The following is an 18792-nucleotide window of genomic DNA, read 5'->3' as shown; positions in this document are numbered from 1 at the left end:
TGTTTAATCAATTCAGAACAGCATATTCAGACAACGAAAAAGGCTTTTGAAACTTGTACCATTAAGGCTTCCAGAATAGGAATTTAAGAAGTAAAGAGACAATTTTTAAAATGTCATTGCTTGGTATCATGCTTCTTCCCTAATTTAGTGTTCAATGACTATGGAAATTTAGCACAATCAGTTTTAGGAAGGAAAAAAGAGAGACAAAAAAAAGATTGGAAATATTGAACTGAACAGAAAAATCTGGTTAATCCTGTGACATAGGTTAAGGCAAGAAATCTTTGTATTACTTCTTGAAAGGGAGGATATCAATGAATGAAACTAAAAGTTGGATAGATTAATCAGGGTTGTTGTTGAAAAAAACATCACATTTTTTTTCTATAATTGCTAGTCCTGGATGCTATCCACGTATTTTGAGTGGGTTTTTTTAATCGAAAATTGAAGAGGACGTAACAGCATTCTGTGGAAAGAAAATCAGTTTGGAAACAGAACGTCATAAAACAAAAGTCAGTTGATGGAAATTGACAATGGCTGTAAAATGGTTTGGATTTGATTCTGAAATGGTGTTCACTATGTATAAGGGCATAAATATAACATCTGTCTACAGCTCCTTAAAGCAACTACATCACAAGTCCATAATAAAGAAATCCCCATTTGTTTGCATAGATACAGAAAAGAAGAAGAAAACCTGGATTTGTTTAAATAAATAGAATAGGTTCATATACTGATTTTGTGAAATTATTTTCTTAGGGGAAAAACGTTTTAATATACAGCACTAAGAACATTAACAGAGATACTAGACAGCAAAGCCCTAACAAATCAAGGGTTTTCTTTCAATAAAGGCCAACCAGATATGTATTTAGAATTATTTATGCTACAGATAGTCCTTGACTTACAATCATTCATTTAACAACAGTCTGAAATTACAATGGTCTGAACCCCTACAACAATCTTTTCATTCTTAAAGAGCTGACTACTGGAGGATGGAGCTGAAATCCTTCTGCAGGCAGCTTTCATTCTTCCCACTTAATACTTGGGATTTTGCTTAATAGATACAATGGAAGTGCTGAGGTTGTGGTTTTTGAATAAAGCAATCATGTGACATGTTGTTTAACTATTGGTTCACTCCATGATTGAGATTCATAAGATCAGTGTTCATAAGATGAGGACTACTTGTATTTCTATTCTGCGTTTAATTCAGGAGCTCAAGGTGACATATATAGTTTTCCCTTTTCTATATTTCCACAGTGACTGGCCCAAAGCCATCAAATAGACTTCTGTTGCTAAGAGTAGATTACAATCTATTTTTTTCTGATCCTGGTTCTTAACCACTATAATATAGTCAGTCATAGTTACTGATATCCTAGTCACATCCAAATTAGGTTTGGACAGCCAGGGAAGAATGTTTGTGGTTCATTCATTCACTCATTTCATTCAGTTTAGACCACCACCCAACTCCAGACTGAATCTGGGTGTCTGATAGTACAAGACAGTGTAACAATAACAATCTACATAAAACAGTAAACAAATGGCAGATCCAATCAATACATAAAACATATCAGATCCCTAGCAGTGGCTTCAAACCACCTTAGCCAAAGGTCTAGGAGAGGAACCAGGTCTTTAAAGCTCTGCAGGGCACCATTCAGGTGGAAGCCACCCACGTATCATTAGGAATTTCATTCCAAAAGGCAGGTGCCACAAACGGAAACACAAGATTAGTCAGTTGCCTAGAACCAGTTTGGTCTAGTAGTTAGGGCACCAGGCTAGAAGGAGGGAAACCGTGACTTCTAGTCCCAGCTGAGCCATGAAAGCCAGCTGAGTGACTTTGGGCCAGTCTCTCTCCCCCCCTCTCTCCCCGCCTCTCTCCCCTCCCCCTCAACCCAAACCCAAACAGGGCGGAAAATAAGAGGAGGAAGGTGTGTTGGATATATTTGCTGCCTTGAGTTTGTTTGCAAAAATAATAAAAGTAGGTTACAAATAAATATGCAAACAGACTTCTTGGGTCAAACTGGCCACAGTGCAGCTTGCAACGCAGGGATATCACATGGGCATATCAAGCAATCTATTCCAATATTGTATCACTTGTGAAAGCTGTCACTTTCAAATACTATTTAGTTACTTGTTTATTACATATCTGAATAGTCCAGAATCAGTTCACTTTAAAGACAGTTTTGCTTCTGTTCAGGTATAGCCAAACTTGCTGGCAGGGATGAAAAACCAGGGATATCTTGACAATGGTTGCCATTTATACAGCTTCCTTTTTATTTGTGTAAATGTTTCTGTTTCTGCTTTTGATTTCACATTAATTAATTTTTGGGATATGTGGAATAGGTTATTAAACTGATGGGTACTTGGGGCTAGCTTTTACAGCTTTGGTTATATTTACATTGTATCGTTTAGTAATTAGGTCCTTTATGCTGTGACTTGTTTCATTTTTATTTTTATTTTTGAGAAAAGGTTTGATAATACAAAAATTGTTTAAATATACAAACACAGACAAGTCCTTTATAGTAACCTCCTCTTTTAACTTGGTTTCTTTTCAGGTGGTTTTGGAGTGTATGTTAAAGAAGGAGCTTATTTACAATAAGGTTACGCCAACTTTCCACCACTGGAAGATTGATGAAAAAAAATTTGGCCTCACATTTCAAAGTCCCGCTGATGCAAGAGCATTTGATAGAGGAATTCGTAGGGCTGTTGAAGATATATCTCAAGGTATGCATTATTCAGGGATTGTTTTGTTTAAAAAGCTTACACCTCCCTTTTTTCTTTTTAGTTGTTCATTTCATCTGCTCTGACTAACCCATTTACTGCCACTTTTAAAGAATGAAAGCCAAAATGTATCACTGATATACACTGCTCAAAAAAATAAAGGGAACACTTAAACAATGTAACTCCAAATCAATCACACTTCTGTGAAATCAAACTGTCCACTTAGGTAGCAACACTGATTGACAATCAATTTCACATGCTATTGTGCAAATGGAATAGATAACAGGTGGAAAGCATAGGCAGTTAGCAAGACATCCCCAATAAAGGAGTGGTTCTGCAGGTGGTGACCATAGACCACTTCTCAGTTTCTATGCTTTCTGGATGATGGTTTGGTCACTTTTGAATGGTGGTGGTGCTTTCACTCTAGTGGTAGCATGAGATGGAGTCTGCAACCCACACAAGTGGCTCAGGTAGTGCAGCTCATCCAGGATGGCACATCAATGCGAGCTGTGGCAAGAAGGTTTGCTGTGTCTATCAGCATAGTGTCCAGAGCATGGGGGCGTTACCAGGAGACAAGCCAGTACATTAGGAGATGTGGAGGAGGCCGGCAACAACCCAGCATCAGGACCGCTACCTCCGCCTTTGTGCAAGGAGGGACAGGAGGAGCAATGCCAGAGCCCTGCAAAATGACCTCCAGCGGGCCACAAATGTGTATGTGGCTGCTCAAATGGTCAGAAACAGACTCCATGACACTGGTATGAGGGCCCGACATCTACAGGTGGGGGTTGTGCTTACAGCCCAACATAGTACAGGATGTTTGGCATTTGCCAGAGAACACCAAGATTGGCAAATTTGCCACTGGCGCCCTGTGCTCTTCACAGATGAAAGCAGGTTCACACTGAGCAGATGTGACAGACGTGACAGGGTCTGGAGATGCCATGGAGAACGTTCTGCTGCCAGCAACATCCTCCAGCATGACCAGTTTGGCAGTGGGTCAGTAACGGTGTGTGGTGGCATTTCTTTAGGGGGCCGCACAGCTCTCCATGTGCTCTCCAGAGGTAGCCTGACTGCCATTAGGTACCGAGATGAGATCCTCAGACCCTTTGTGAGACCATATGCTGATGCAGTTGGCCCTGGGTTCCTCCTAATGCACGACAAGGCTAGACCTCATGTGGCTGGAGTGTGTCAGCAGTTCCTGCAAGATGAAGGCATTGATGCTATGAACTGGCTCGCCCGTTCCCCAGACCTGAATCCAATTGAGCATATCTGGGACATCATGTCTCGCTCCATCCACCAACGCCATGTTGCACCACAGACTGTTCAGGAGTTGGGGGATGCTTTAGTCCAGGTGTGGGAGGAGATCCTCAGGAGACCATCCGCCACCTCATCAGGAGCATGCCCAGGCGTTGTAGGGAGGTCATACAGGCACGTGGAGGCCACACACACTACTGAGCCTCATTTTGACTTAAGGACATTACATCAAAGTTGGATCAGCCTGTAGTATTTTTTTCCACTTTAATTTTGAGTGTAACTCCAAATCCAGACCTCCATGGGTTGCTAAATTTGATTTCCACTGATAATTTTTGTGTGATTTTGTTGCCAGCACATTCAACTATGTAATGAACAAAGTATTTAATAAGAATATTTCATTCATTCAGATTTAGGATGTCTTATTTTTGTGTTCCCTTCATTTTTTTTGAGCAGTGTATATGCATACATATGCAAAAGAAAATGCTAACTTAAGTCTTTAATAAAAAAAGAGCACTGTGTTTAACGGTAATAAAATCCAGATCTTATTTGGAAAAGAAAAAAAGCTTTGCAACTTTCTGTAGTCGCCAAAGCTTTACTTCACTTCAAAAGTACTTAGTTCTCACCAGCCCCTTCTTCCAAATAGAGCAATGTCCATATTCTACATGAGAACCAGTTTGTAAACATACCAGTTTGCTTACGAGTTTGTAAGCATCTGATCTGTTTTGGTCCTTGTTTCAAACTTTGTAATGTGCGTACTGTCCCTTGGCCTCAAATTGGGACTTCTGGGAACAGAGCAATCACCATTCAAAATCAGTGTATTAAAATAGATGTATTCCTGTTTTCTAGCAGGAAAGGGATATGGGAACAAAATAGGTCACTGTCTAAAGTGTTTCCTCACATCATGTGTTTTATTGTATTCTGTATTGTGATGATATAAATATTGTTCTTTATAACATCGTTGTACTATGCTTAGTGAGAAACTCTGGAAAACAAATAAAAGCAGGTTAAAATTGTATGTTTGTGTCTTTCACCATAGGTTGTTTGACCTCACATGATGAAATCGAAGTGCCTGCAGATGGCTTTCCAGTAAGTGTTTCCCAGTCCATTATGTTAATTACGTTGGCTGAAATTACAATAACCCTTAATCTAAAAGACATGCTTACATTCATTTTTATCCGTGGGTAGCTAGTTTTGGGAGAGTCTTGCCTTGAGAAAGGCTAGTAAACATCTCTTACTCTTAGGACTGCACAACTATTACCTGTCCCAAGGAAAGCTGTTAATGAATCAGCATGGTTTTACAGACACACGAGTGGCAGGCTCTACAAGCTAATTATTAACTTTTCTAATCCCTGAAAAGAAATGATTCATTGACAGAAAATGATGCTGAAACTGTGTTAGTAGTAACATATGGTTATGGATGCAGGAGAAATACAGGATTTAACAAGGCCAGATGGCCAGATGTTGTGTTTTCAGTATTAGGGTTTAGCCCCAAAGCAGCTGGGTTTCTGCTTCTAAATATCTGCTGGGTGCCCTCCTATCAAAGCAGATTGCTGTCAGTCAGGAATTTACAGAAACAACATTGTAAAAGCTGTGCCTGGTTCAGCCTAAGCTTCCTAATGTACTTGTTCTGAATACAGGTAATCCTCAATTTATGATCACAATGAAGCCCAGAATTTATGTTGCTAAGTGATAAATTTGTTAAGTGGGTTTCCCCCACATTTTAAGACTTTTCTTGCCACTTTTGTTAAGTGAATCACCGCACTTGTTAAATTAGTAACACCATTGTTAAGTGAATATGGCTTGCCCATTGACTTTGCTTGTCAGAAGGTCGCAAAAGATGATCACATGACCCCTGGACGCTGCAACCGTCAGAAATATGAACCAGTTGTCAAGCATCCGGCTGTAATTCACCTGACTGTGGGGATAATGCAGCTGTGAAAAATTGTGAAAAATGGTCAAAAGTCACTTTTTTCAAAGCCGTTGTAACTTTGAACAGTCATTAAATAAACTGTTGTAAGTTGAGGACTCCCTGTATTCAGAAAAGCTTTTTAAAAAAATTTCCATATACTTGTGTCCCAACTTCATTCTGAAATGATACTACCAATAGTCAGGATTATCTGAGAGCAAACGCAACATTAAACTCTTGGTTTTTTTAAAAACTTGCCAGAATTTGATTAAAAATTAGGAATGTACAGGAATAAAGTTTATGGATTTCATTAAGGAAAACAACCAACCTTTCCAAAACCATCAAGAGAATCTGACTGGGAAACATGGGTTGGAAAAGCTCTATAATTTAAACCTTGGAGCAGTGACCCATACGAAACCTGTAGTGGGCAAATCTTTGTGTATACAACTATATTGTTTCCTGCTGTAAAGAAAAGAATCCAGCTAAGTTATGTCTGTGTAGCTTTCTGTTGAGCAACCAATTCCTGAGAAAGCATTTAACATATTTGGAGAGATTAGATTTACTGCTGACACCTGCTACCACTGAGGGCCGTCTCTTCCTTCTACTTTTATTGTATGAATTGAATGTATACTAGTGTGATAATTGAGTGTAATTTGTCTTTATGTTCTTACCATTCTGGAAAATGCAAAATTTCTCCAAGATCCTGAAGCACTGAGGATCACCTGTAGCTCGCTCTTATTTCCACAATAAGCAAAGGAATCTTGCGACATGTTTGGGTTTTTTAAAGCAAGTTGCATATATCCACAGAGAATTGCTTCTGCCATCCCCTTTAAAATTTCTAGAATGTTAATACATCCACTTTTGCATTTTTTTTTCTAAATAGGTAAGCATCCTTCAAAACCAGGCTACTGTCAGCCACCATTTTTACTATTCAAAAAGTGGATGTGAAATAGCTCTATAAATCTTATAAATAAAAATGATACTAGTGCTTTTTAGTAATTGTTTCCCCATTTTTAGAATACATTGATTAATTTTGGTAAGGCAGGGAGCCTGACTTGTGTCAAGAGAGGTTTCCTTGTTAGTTGCAGATACATTTCCTTACCCAAACTAGTCATTCTGGTTTGGAAATACAGAATATGAGTCACAAGGCCAAACACACACACACACACACACACACACATACACACAACAAAGGAGATCAACCTTTTCTTTTAATAAATACCCTGAACTTTTTATCTGCTTTCCTGTTTGCATATATGATATCAAGAGAAAAAAAAACTCCTCAAATAGTGAATCTTTGATGAATGAACCTTCTTCCAAAAGGCAACAAACAACTAACGTTAAGTAAGCAAAAAACTGGCAGTTATTAGAACAAAGACAAAGCCAGTAACTTAGAACAAACTTTCATAGCAAGCTTGGTAATAAACTGAAGCTTATTTCCAAATTTAAAACTTTCTTACTGGTGATATTTGGAAAGGAAATGCATGTTTTAGGCAAGTCAACGTTTTAAATCATGTTTTCAAAGTAGTGTGTCCAACATAGATGATTTTACAGTTCACTGAGTATAACTATAGAGGTGAAGTTATCTGATAAGGAAAAGAAGTCTTCAGCTTTGCAAAAGGTAGTGAATGTCTGCATTGTCACAAATAACAGATAATCAGAGTTGGAAGGTACCTTGTAGGTCATCTAGTCCAACCCCCCACCCAAGCAGGAGACCCTACACCATTTCTGACAAATGGCAGTCCAATCTCTTCTTGAAAGTCTCAACTGATGGTGCTCCCACAACTTCCGAGGGCAAGCTGTTCCATTGGTTGATTGATCTCACTGTTAGAAAGTTTCTCCTTATTTCCAGGTTAAATCTCTCCTTGTTCAGTTTCCATCCATTATTCCTTGTCTGGCCTACAGGAGCTTTAGAAAATAGCTTGACCGCTTCCTCCCTGTGGCAGCCTCTCAAATATTGGAAGACCGCTATCATGTCTCCCCTGGTCCTTCTTTTTACTAGACTCGCCAAGCCCAGTTCCTGCAACCGTTCGTTGTATGTTTTAGCCTCCAGTCCCCTAATCATCCTGGTTGCTCTTCTCTGCTTTTTCTAGAGTCTCAACTTCTTTTTTACAATGTGGTGAACCTTTAAATGTATTCTAGTTTGAAATTTTAAATTGGTCTAATGGAATCTCTTCCATGGTTTTCACTTGAATCCAGGCTTTCAGTGTTGGTGGATTTATTGATTTTTCATTAGTTCTAAAATAGACATCTGAATATAGATTAGAGCAGGGGTAGTCAATCTTTTTATACCTACTGCCCACTTTTGTATCTCTGTTAGTAGTAAACCTTTCTCTAACCGCACGCTGGTTCCACAGTAATGGTGATTTATAAAGTAGGGGACAAAATCCCTACTGCCCACCATGAAAGCTGGAACTCCACTAGTGGGTGATAGGGACCAGTGTGATTACCACTGGATTAAAGTGTGTGTGTGTGTGTGTTCATAGTTCACCAATAGATCACATGTACTTGCAGGGCAAACCTTTATAAAGAAGCAATCACATTAACTTCCTGGTAAGATAACTTATGACTACAATTTCCATTGCCTTGACTCAAGAGCCAGAGGTCACAACTATTTTGTGCCTTCCAGATATTCTGCTGAAATTCAGGAACAAAATATTGATAGATATACTTCATCCCATGGGGCGGGGGTGTTAAAAAAATAAGGAAGAAAAATGTATTTTAAAGCTCTGGGAAGATGTTAAGACAACAATCACACTTTTTCATTAGTTCTAAAATAGACATCTGAATATGGATTAGAGTATTAATTGCTTCAAAATTATTGGGTGATTACTTCCTGGTTGTAGGGGAAATGAGGGATGAATCTGTAGGCCTCCTTGAAGCTTACTTTTTAACATCTCACAGTGTAAGTTCTGTCAGATATTTTGACCACCCATTTAAATAATATCATGCCTTTACTGTTCATGTTTTCTGCAGCTTTTAGAGACTCAGAATGTTGTTTTTTCCACTATGCTTTATATATAAAGAGAAGTGCAGATTTGGAAATGTAATTGGTTGTCTATATTTTGAAGAGTAGAGCACCCTTATCAGTGATGGTATGCTACTGGTTCAGACTGGTAGTAAAAAAAAAAAAAGCTGAGGATCAGCTGAGAGGAGGAAAAAAAATCCTCCTCAGCTGAGAGGAAAAAGAAGAGAAAAGCACAGGATCAGTCCTCCCACCCACCCCTGCGCTTTTCTTTATCCTCTCAGCTGATTGGTGCTGCAGGTCTCAGTTGGTATGGGGAAAGCTACACACCGGCATTAGGCAAAGCACACCCACCAAGCCATGCCCATCAAGCCACACCCACCAAACCGGTGGTAAAACAATTTGAATCCCACCACTGACCCTTATGTCTTCTCTCTGTATATATATATTGAAAACCTTTGACAAATAAGTAGATTCAAATGCATAGCATGACTTATCTGTTATCTGAAAATCAATTACTTTGTACCAGAGTTCAAATAAAATATACATATTTTGGTTATCGTATGCAGATACTAAAATGTAGAAGGAAATATAATGCAGCAGTCTTTTGAGAGACTGCTCAAAGAGATTTGGATTGTAATAAAAGAATATATACAGAACAAAACCACAAAACAAAATAATATTTAAAATTAACAAGTTGTATAGCAGTAGGAATACTTCAAGTCATTAAGTTACAATTATGTTGATAAAGCATTGTATTAAACAGAAACATTGAGTTGGAAGGAAGCACTAATTGATCAAGCTTGTTTTAATTTAATAATGTTGAAGTATTTGTTTTAGAAAGGAAGTCTGAGTCTTGAAATAGATAACACTAATTTGGAAGGTATTATGAGTACAGAAGAAGGACCAGGAAGTTGCACAGGAAGAACTGGAATCAGAGTAATAGAAATGGAATGAAATGAAGTCCTGCCAAGTAGAAGGCTATGAACTTGGAATGATAAGAGACATTTTTGTTTTTGGCTGAGAATTCAGCTGGAAGTAACTAAATAAAGAACCAGGAATCTTAGTTGATTGGAAAATGACTGAGCTATTGAAGTAATGTGTAGCTGGAAAACCAAAATCAGTTTTGGATTGGTTATAGGTAATTCTCGACTTACAACAACCACAGTTGAACCCAAAATTTATGTTGTTAAGTGAGGCATTTGTTAAGTGGATTTTGCCCCATTTCACCATCTTTCTTGCCACAGTTGGTTAAGTGAATCTCTGCAGTTGTTGCATTAGTAACACAGTTGTTAAGTGAACCTGACTTGGCCATTGAATTTGCTTGTCAGAAGGTCACAAATGGTGATCACATGACTCCAGGACACTATAGCGGTCATAAATATCAGTTCGATGCCAAAGCATTTGAATTTTGATCACGTGACCATGGGGATGCCACAACAGCCGTAAATGTGAAAAACAGTCATAAGTCACATTTTTCAGTGCCATTGTAACTTTGAATGGTCACTTAATGAACTCTTATAAGTCGAGGACTACCGGTATTTTAAAATATCCAGGTAATACAATTAAAACATAAAACTGTCAGACATCCCAATTTGGAATGCTCATATATTGTTGGAGGGGGGGAAGTTAAATTAGAAAAAAGTGTTAAGAAAAAAATACTAGGATTGGTAAATAGTAAATTGTAGACTATTTTGATAACCACTGTTGGATTTTTAACCTGCCTCAAACAATAATCAAATAATCTTCATAGTGTAAAAATTTCCTCCAGTTCACAAAGCCAAGGGAGATGGGGATTTCCTGATTGCAAGGCCTCTGTAAACTACTTCTGGCAAGTCACACTTGCAAGAACAGAAGTTCCCAAAGGAGCATACTGCTAAAGAAATGATGTTCCAATAGATAGGATCTTCAGGGCTAATAAAATTAAAAGCAGATCTTCTCTCAGTGGAGAATCTGGGAAACCGCTTCTTCTTCGTTTCTTTACATTCTCTATGTTTCAAACATCTGCAGCTAGCAGCCTTACATGCGGCACTTGAAACCCACTTAAAAAAAAATGTAGCTAAAATCTGCTGAGTGGTTTAAGGTTGGAAGGAGTGCTTTCTACCATTTGAATCTGGTATCTGAAAGCCTCAACACGTGATTTCTTAAACGTACATCGGTCTATGGATACTCTGTAGGATTTTACTCAGAAATCATTTTAAATACATAGTTTGATTAAATTGAATTTAAATCAAAAGTTTGTTCTGGCATTTTTAATCTCTTTTTATCCAATAAATTTGAGGTGATTCAGTGAAGCTTTTCATAAGACTTGACTATAAAATGTGCCTTAACCTAAAAGAAAAACAAATTAATTTGTTCTCCTTAACTACTTGATTGCATATTCATGAATCCCACTGTCCATGTTTGTGGGAAGAAAGATATGAGGATTTGTGTAAACTCAGTTTGTGATGTATAAAACTTTCTATAACTACAGTAAAGGGGTGCTGCTAAAGGCATATTCCCAGGAGAGGCAACCCTGTTCTCTCTGAACATCTGGATAAGGGAGTTACTTATGAACCCTATCATAAAATGCTGTCCAGCTGTTGTGAAATAAAGGCTGTTTTCATGTGTGGCTTTTAGTGGTTGGGACAGGAGAATTTCTATTTTCAGCTTTCTTTCTTGAGCATGCCAGAAAACAGCAAGACATCATATTCTGCTTGTTCTCCTAAGGAATTGGCTTAATCTTCTTAAGCATCTGATGTGAGTGCTCTCTTAAAGTATTACTGTTTGATTGAGAGATAACTTATGCATAAAAATAGAGTTGGCCATGTTTCTAAAGAGATTCTCACTGATTTGATCAGCAACAGAGACCCTAGGCCAGGAGTGTCAAACTCAAGGCCCAGGGGCCAGATCCGGCCCATGGGTACATTGATGTGGTTCATGAGGCCGACCTGGAAACAGCAAAGGACCGGCCCCTGGTGCCTCTGGTGCAAAAATGGAGCTTGCTCACAGAGGATTGCAGGAAGGCATCCCTCCCAAGCTCCATTTTTGGAACTTGTGAGCCTGTTTTCGCTGGCAGAGTGCTCAGGCCATCACAGGCGTCCTTGACATGAGTGACGTGAACTGGCCATGCCCACCCTGGCCCCCTGAGGTCGAACACAACTCTGATGCGGCCCTCAATGAAATTGAGTTTGACACCCCTGCCCTAGGCCATGATTCTGAATATCCTTACATGACAGTAAACAAGTGGTGGGATTCAAAAAATTTTTACTACCGGTTCTGTAGGCGTGGCTTGATGGGCGTGGCAGGGGAAGGATACTGTAAAATCTCCAGTCAGAGGTGGTATTTGCCAGTTCTCTGAACTACTCAAAATTTCTGCTACCGGTTCTCCAGAACTGGTCAGAATCTGCTGAATACCACTTCTGCAGTAAACCCACATTATGAAATATGTCCAGTAAATATCATTGGAAATAAAGTAGACAAAAAGTGGCAGCTTTGATAATGTGTATGCATTTGGATCCTGAAAAAAGACCTGCTGTATCTGTGGTACACTCATGCTTTTAGCATATGCTTTATGTGGGAAATGTTCTGTTTTAAATGGCTACATAAAATATTTCTTAGACCATAGGCTGCTTCTGAAGCTATTCAGGATGTAGGGCAAAAAGAATGCAACTAATTGGAGAGAATCCGTTGTTGGTATTGAAAGCAATTGCTGCTGTCTGTGAAATCATAAAGCGAGGATGATTTCAAATTTGATGTTCATGTTCTTAATCTTTTAAAATGTGTTCTAACGAAGGGGGCTGATGAGTAAAATGCTTTCAGAAAATGTGGAAGATCCTATAAAAGGTAAACGAGTACAGTGCTGTTATCCCTTATTTTCATTTCACTTCTTAAATTACTGCCTTAACATGATTTGCAGAAGAGCACAATGTTCTCTCCTCCAAGCTTCATCCTGGGAAAAGTGTGGCAAGGAGGTTTGAAGAAGAGCAAATCCCAATCTGTTTTTCATTTTCTCTGCAGCTGTCTTCCAGCTTTGAGTTCTGCTGGACTGCTACAGCTGGAATCATTTTATTACTTTTATCCAACTTCCTTTTGCTTGTGCACACAGAAATGTTTTAATAGTCTTGGAAAAAAGTCAAAGTATGTCTTAGCAACCATAGAACAGTAATTATTATACCAGCAACTGAGAGCAAACTAGGTTTCTGCTGTGCATTAAAAATTGGTATAAGTTTCCTTTACAGGTGATAATGGGTAGTTTATGCCAGTGTTCCAATTGAAGGATATTGAATACAGGTGTGTAATTGCTTTGGCAGTAGAAAAGAATCGGGCATTTGTATATCTGTGTTTGTGTATAGTAAGATAGAGGTCATAATGAATCTTAATGCAGCGAGGTTTTTTCATTTATTTTACTATAAAATGTTTGTTTTGGCTTTTTTAGTATAATAACTTGTGTTGGGCCTCTTGCTGGAATTATGTTTCTGAGTAATTTTTTTGTTTTGTTTTGTTACTGTTTTATTAAGTTTTTTTTAAGGAATGAACCCATGCAAATTCAGAGTAACCTAAATGGAGAGTAAATAAATCACTTTACATTACTGTAGCTCTTCCTGATGCTTAAAGCCATATAGGTCAATATGTTGCCACAGTATAGGATAACTATACTGCATGTTCTCAGGACCTCAGGAATGCTTACATTGGCCAATGCTTATAAACTGGATCTGTCTTTTAGTGCGCAAACAGTGCTCAACTGGTTACATTCAGGAAGCTGCTTGTAAGTTCATTTTGTTTGCAAGGCCAAACAACATTCATATGTGGCATCCTTCTCTCAACTTCCAGGTCCTTCTAAATTGGATTTAGGAACAGATTTGTTTGTATCATTAAAAGTTTGTAAGTAGAGTAATGTCTGTGTATGCTCTCTGAATTGTTGCTCTCTGAGCACAACTACTGACTTTAGTAATGAGATCCTAAATGCAGCTAGTTTTCCTTCAACTGGACATTAACAGATACTATCACCACAAATAGGACTGTGTCTTAGCCTCACTTGTATTGATGTTTTTTTAATCAACAATGTTTTGACCTTAAAGAAATTATTTTTTGGATTAAAGCAATTGAATTTTTGATAGAAAAAGCTGTCTGCCTTTGTCTATGCCAATTACCTGATCTTAATAGCTCTGTTAGAATAGCCTTCCACAGCTGCATTCTGGGGAAAAAGAACTTTTCCCAGAATGCAGATAGAGCAGCGTTCCACTCCTTGAATATTTATTTCCTGGGCAGCTATTTTTCAGATCTGTGCAGCTTTACTTCAGTGGCAATTGCAAATGAAGTGTCTTTTGGGCATACACACACTCAAAGCATAGGGAAAAGGCTTCTGTACAGCTTTGGTCAATGCATTCCACAACCCTACAAAATAGCCCATCCCATGGTGAAATTGATAGATAATTTATGTTGATAACTTCTCTGTTAACATAAATACTGCTATAGAGACATTTTGATAATTGATTAAACAAGTGGCTGTCATATCACTAGCTCTGTTATAAAATATAGCCTTGGTACCCATGTATTCTTCAATAGACAAAGAGTTGAAAGTGTCTCAGAAATTCATCATTGTACATCTAGTGAAGAATCTTTATGCCATGTCTAAAGCCCTTTCAAATAATTTTGTTTTTGGTGGTTAAGGCTTACAGGGTCTCGGTATTAAACTTGGCACTTTTCCTACCTGTGGCGTCCTAGAAATCCCTTTGTTATGTTTCTTCATCTCTTGGCTTGGTAGCAGTTATTGATATTTTCCTTGGAAAATTTGAGTTCACAGCCTATCACAAGACTTCTGTTTTCTGAATGGAACGTTCTTCTCCTTTATTTTTTCTCAAAATTCTGGCATTTTCAACTCTATTCTGAAAGTTCATATGCGTTTTGGAGCAAATTTGGGGGGAAATGTGAGAGAAAACTGCTCGTCCCTTCCCCCGTTTCAAATGAATGTGGCTTTTCTTTTTTTGTGAAGCGTTAATTGGAAACCATGTTTCTCTATTTTTCATTGACAAAATAAGATATCCATGATCTGTATAATGTTTGATTACCCCCTTTTATTTTTTTAAAACATTTTGTGCTGTTATGTCCATTACCATATTTGTGTAAGATAACAAGAATTGGATATATTTGGGGTATGTTGTTGACTTTTTTCCTTTCCATTATTTTTTCCTGTTGTCAGTATGTATATATGTATGTTCTAACAAAAGTAAATTACATTCTCCCTGTCCATGGAATGAATTATGTTTGTTCTATTTATTTAGATGCATTACATTTTTATCCCACTTCTGTGTGAAACCTCAAAATGAATTATGGGAGGAGGTGTTCCCTAATTCATTTTCCACATCAAATATTCTTTTTAAAGAAGATTGTGTTAAAAAGAGAGAGGGAGGGGGAGAGAGAGAATGGGAGAGAGAGAGAGCCCAATATGTTTTATGACATCTAAAAATTTCATTGCAAAGGTTTGGTTCAATTCTGTAATATGGATGTTGGACAAGGTTGAATTGATCAAAGCATTAGCTTTGAATTAATAGTTTTCTCAGAACATAGAAAGGATATAGTAAACTATTGGTCAAACAATAAACACTTTACTCCAGATTATTATAATAACTGAAAATGTCTCATTTTTATGGAAGTGCTGGCTAGTATACAATATTCTTTCAAGATGGACTTTGCCAGGTGATGTCTTATATATTAAGGCATGATTAAGGCATTTATCTGAAAGTAGCCTAAATTCCTAAAACTCTCTTTTGTCCCACTTTTTTATAGAGTTACAATAGTTGTTATGGAAATGTTTGTTGTACTTATAGATCTCTTCTCTCTGTTCTGCAGAATTGAGACTTCTTAACTACATCATTCTATTCCACTACCGGCTACAAGAACAAGGAAAATTCTTGATTGATATTCTTAATTTGTCAAGCAAAACAGTTGTAGTGATTGGGAAAATGATTAATACTCATTGGGAAAATGATTAATACTCATTGGGAAAATGATTAATACTCATTGGGAAAATGATTAATACTTATTTAGATCTAGAGCAGTTTTCTATGTGACAAATATAAGAACAATTGTATGGTCATATTGTGTGGCCATGATGTTTGTAGATCTGGATGATTGCTTCCTTCCCTGAACTTCTGATAAAGTATGTCCACTGAGCAAGTACCTTTAAGGAGTGATATCCTCAAATTAATCTGCCTTCTTCTTTACTTCCTCTTTCATTGCTTTGGGTGACAACGGACTTCCAGTGTATTCATTAATGCTACCTCCATTTATTTTAAAATAGTATCTGTGATGCATTTTTAATTATGTATGAAATGGGTACTTTGAGTATCATATGCAGCTTACTAACTGAAGTTCTAAACAACATTGCAGTGGATTTAATTTTATATAGGAGAAGCGAAGGGGAAAAAAATCCCTAATTATGTATTTTAATATATAATCTTTTCCAGGCAATTCCAGAAAATACATCAAGTTTGCTAATGAAAGATCCGATTTTCCAACATGAATCTCTAGCAAGCAATGATCCTCACAAAACCTTATGCATAAGACCCTCGGTCTTTGAAGATTTGAACACCAGAAGATTGTACTTCCACAACCAGCCAAACCAGGTAATCCTTGAAAAGAAACTTGTATATTGAACGTGTCAAAAGATACCTCTGAAGGGCTACCAGAGTTTTGTCAACAAATATTACTTCTCCAGTTCAGATATAATGGAATAGAGGTTTCCCTGCAATTATGTGAAATGTCACGAAAGAGACTGGAACTTTCTGCTTTCAAACAAATCATAATTCTCGCTATGATTTGGCCATAATGAGTAACTGTTGCTTGATTAACAGCAGAACCAGGTGCTTTGAAGTCGCTTCTCTGGTTTGCATAGTTAATTGATGCACTGAAGCTATTTCTACCCATGTTCTATGACAGAAATTCATTGCTTTTTTCCTTCACACACACACACACACACACACACACACACACTGTGGACATGCTATGGCTCAGTGGTTATAGACGTTGAGCTTGTTAGCTGGGAAGTGGACAAACAGTTCAAGACATGACAGAGTGAGCTCCCATTATTGGCCCCAGCTCCTGCCCACCTAAACAATTCAAAAGAATGCAAATGTGAGTAGATAGCTAGGTACCACTTAGGTGGGAAGGTAACAGTATTTTGTGTACCTCGGCATGTAATCATGCTGGGCACATGACCATAGAAGTGTCTTCAGACAAAGCTTGCTCCCTCAGCTAAGAAATGGAGATGAGCTCCACCCCTAGAGTCAGATTTGACTGAAAGAGGAAACAATCAAGTTTATCTTACCGTCAACCAGCCTGTCATCTCACCAATGTCATGCTCAGCAACCATTTAGAGTTACTAACAAGTCATGAAATTCATAGTTTTTATGGAAACTTTGATTTTAGGCTGAGAAAACTGAAATATCTTTTCCAGTGCCAAAAAAATCCTTTATAAAATAAGTCTTTAAAATAAGTATATATTTCTAAAGTGGTACTGTGCAGTGGTGGGATTCAAAAAATTTTTACTACTAGTTCTGTGGGTGTGGCTTGGTGGGCCTGGCAAGGGAGGGATATTGTAAAATCTCCATTTCAGCCCCATCCACTAACCTGCTTTCCAGCTCCATTCTCCTGTGCAGGGCAACAAAAGAAGACCTAGCCGATCAGCTGGGACTCAAGAGGCAGAGAATAGATGGGGGCAGGGCCAGTCAGAGGTGGTAATTGCCGGTTCTTCGTACTACTCAAAATTTCCACTACTGGTCAGAACCTGCTGAATACCACCTCTGGTACTGTGTTTCATTTCTCTTGCGTCTGCTTGTGCTGAAGCATGTTGGAAGTATCTCACACATTGTTTTTTTCTGATTGAGTTTATTCAAATCTAGACAAGCTATGTTCTTGGGTCAAAATCATACTTCTATAAATGTTTGAACAAATACCTGTTGTGTTTGTCCAAAATTATGCTGGCTATATGATTCTGAACAGCATTGTACTGTAAGCCAGTTTCCATCCATGACTCAAACGATCCTTTTGTTACCATGCACACTGATTTTCCATAGTAATGACTGAGCTACTTTGTAATTAAAATTCAGAAACATCTGTAACAAAAATTTTGATTCGCATGCCCTGCTTTAATTGAGAATGGAACTTGACTTGGATTCCAAAGAATTCCAAATTTAGCTTGCTCATTATGTAGAAAGTTTGAACCATTTGGCAAGAGTTATTTTCATTAGTTTGAGCCAAGTAAGTCATAGTGAATCTCAAATATTCCAACATAAGGTTGCTCTGCCCTATAATAGAGCATCTTGTCTTTGCCTTTGGCAGGGATGGAAGACTGCTATTTGCTTTTTAATCTTTGCTCATAAACTAAAACATTATAGCAAACTTACTTAGTGAAAGATGCTTCTGTCATCAACAGCCAATCCTTTAGAAGGCTATGGAAAAGTTATTTCTGTCTCGGTTTTGTGGATTTCCATTGGATGCCAGCAAAGTGAACAACTTCTTTGGTCCTGGCTACAGTTCCTACCACAAGTGTTAATGTATTTATTAAGCAAGTACTTCAAGTAATCAAGGGTTTTTTTCCCTTCTAAAAGCATTTTGAAATAATTCAGGCCTGAGCTGCAAGGTTACTTTTACTTATGCACCTGTACCAAACCTTACCTCTGTAACATGATTTAAAGTTCATGTTCACAAGGAACGTCCTAGGCTTAGCTCAACACGAATCACTTAAAACCACATTCTTTCTTTCAACCTTCCTAATTTAGCAGTAGATGTTTGAAATTGTAATACTACGAATTTAGGAAGAGATCAAACTGGAAAAAAAACCCTTCTGAATCCTCTTGTGTTTGACAATTGTGTGCTTCAAAATTGTGGACTTCAAGCAAAATTTAATGATTTCTTTTACTGAATTAGTTTTTACTGACAGTTTTTATTCCCCAGATATTGAGCATGCACAAGATCTATA

The 18792-nt window shown here is 37.8% G+C and overlaps 1 protein-coding gene across 1 annotated transcript in view; it reads left to right on the top strand.

The window, feature by feature from the left end:
- The window catches only part of SPRED1 (sprouty related EVH1 domain containing 1), an 80288-nt gene that overhangs the window by 57963 nt on the left and 3533 nt on the right, over positions 1 to 18792 (top strand). Inside the window, exons 3-5 of the mRNA XM_026710479.2 lie at positions 2544 to 2712; positions 4997 to 5046; positions 16280 to 16438. Coding sequence (XP_026566264.1) covers positions 2544 to 2712; positions 4997 to 5046; positions 16280 to 16438 — 378 coding nt within the window. The remainder of the gene's footprint in view (positions 1 to 2543; positions 2713 to 4996; positions 5047 to 16279; positions 16439 to 18792) is intronic.

The sequence above is a fragment of the Pseudonaja textilis genome, chromosome 1 (genome assembly GCF_049901715.1).
Source record: "Pseudonaja textilis isolate UNSWEBS1 chromosome 1, rPseTex1.2, whole genome shotgun sequence".
In the NCBI taxonomy this organism is placed as follows: domain Eukaryota; kingdom Metazoa; phylum Chordata; class Lepidosauria; order Squamata; family Elapidae; genus Pseudonaja; species Pseudonaja textilis.
This window is presented reverse-complemented; position numbering and strand designations above follow the sequence as displayed.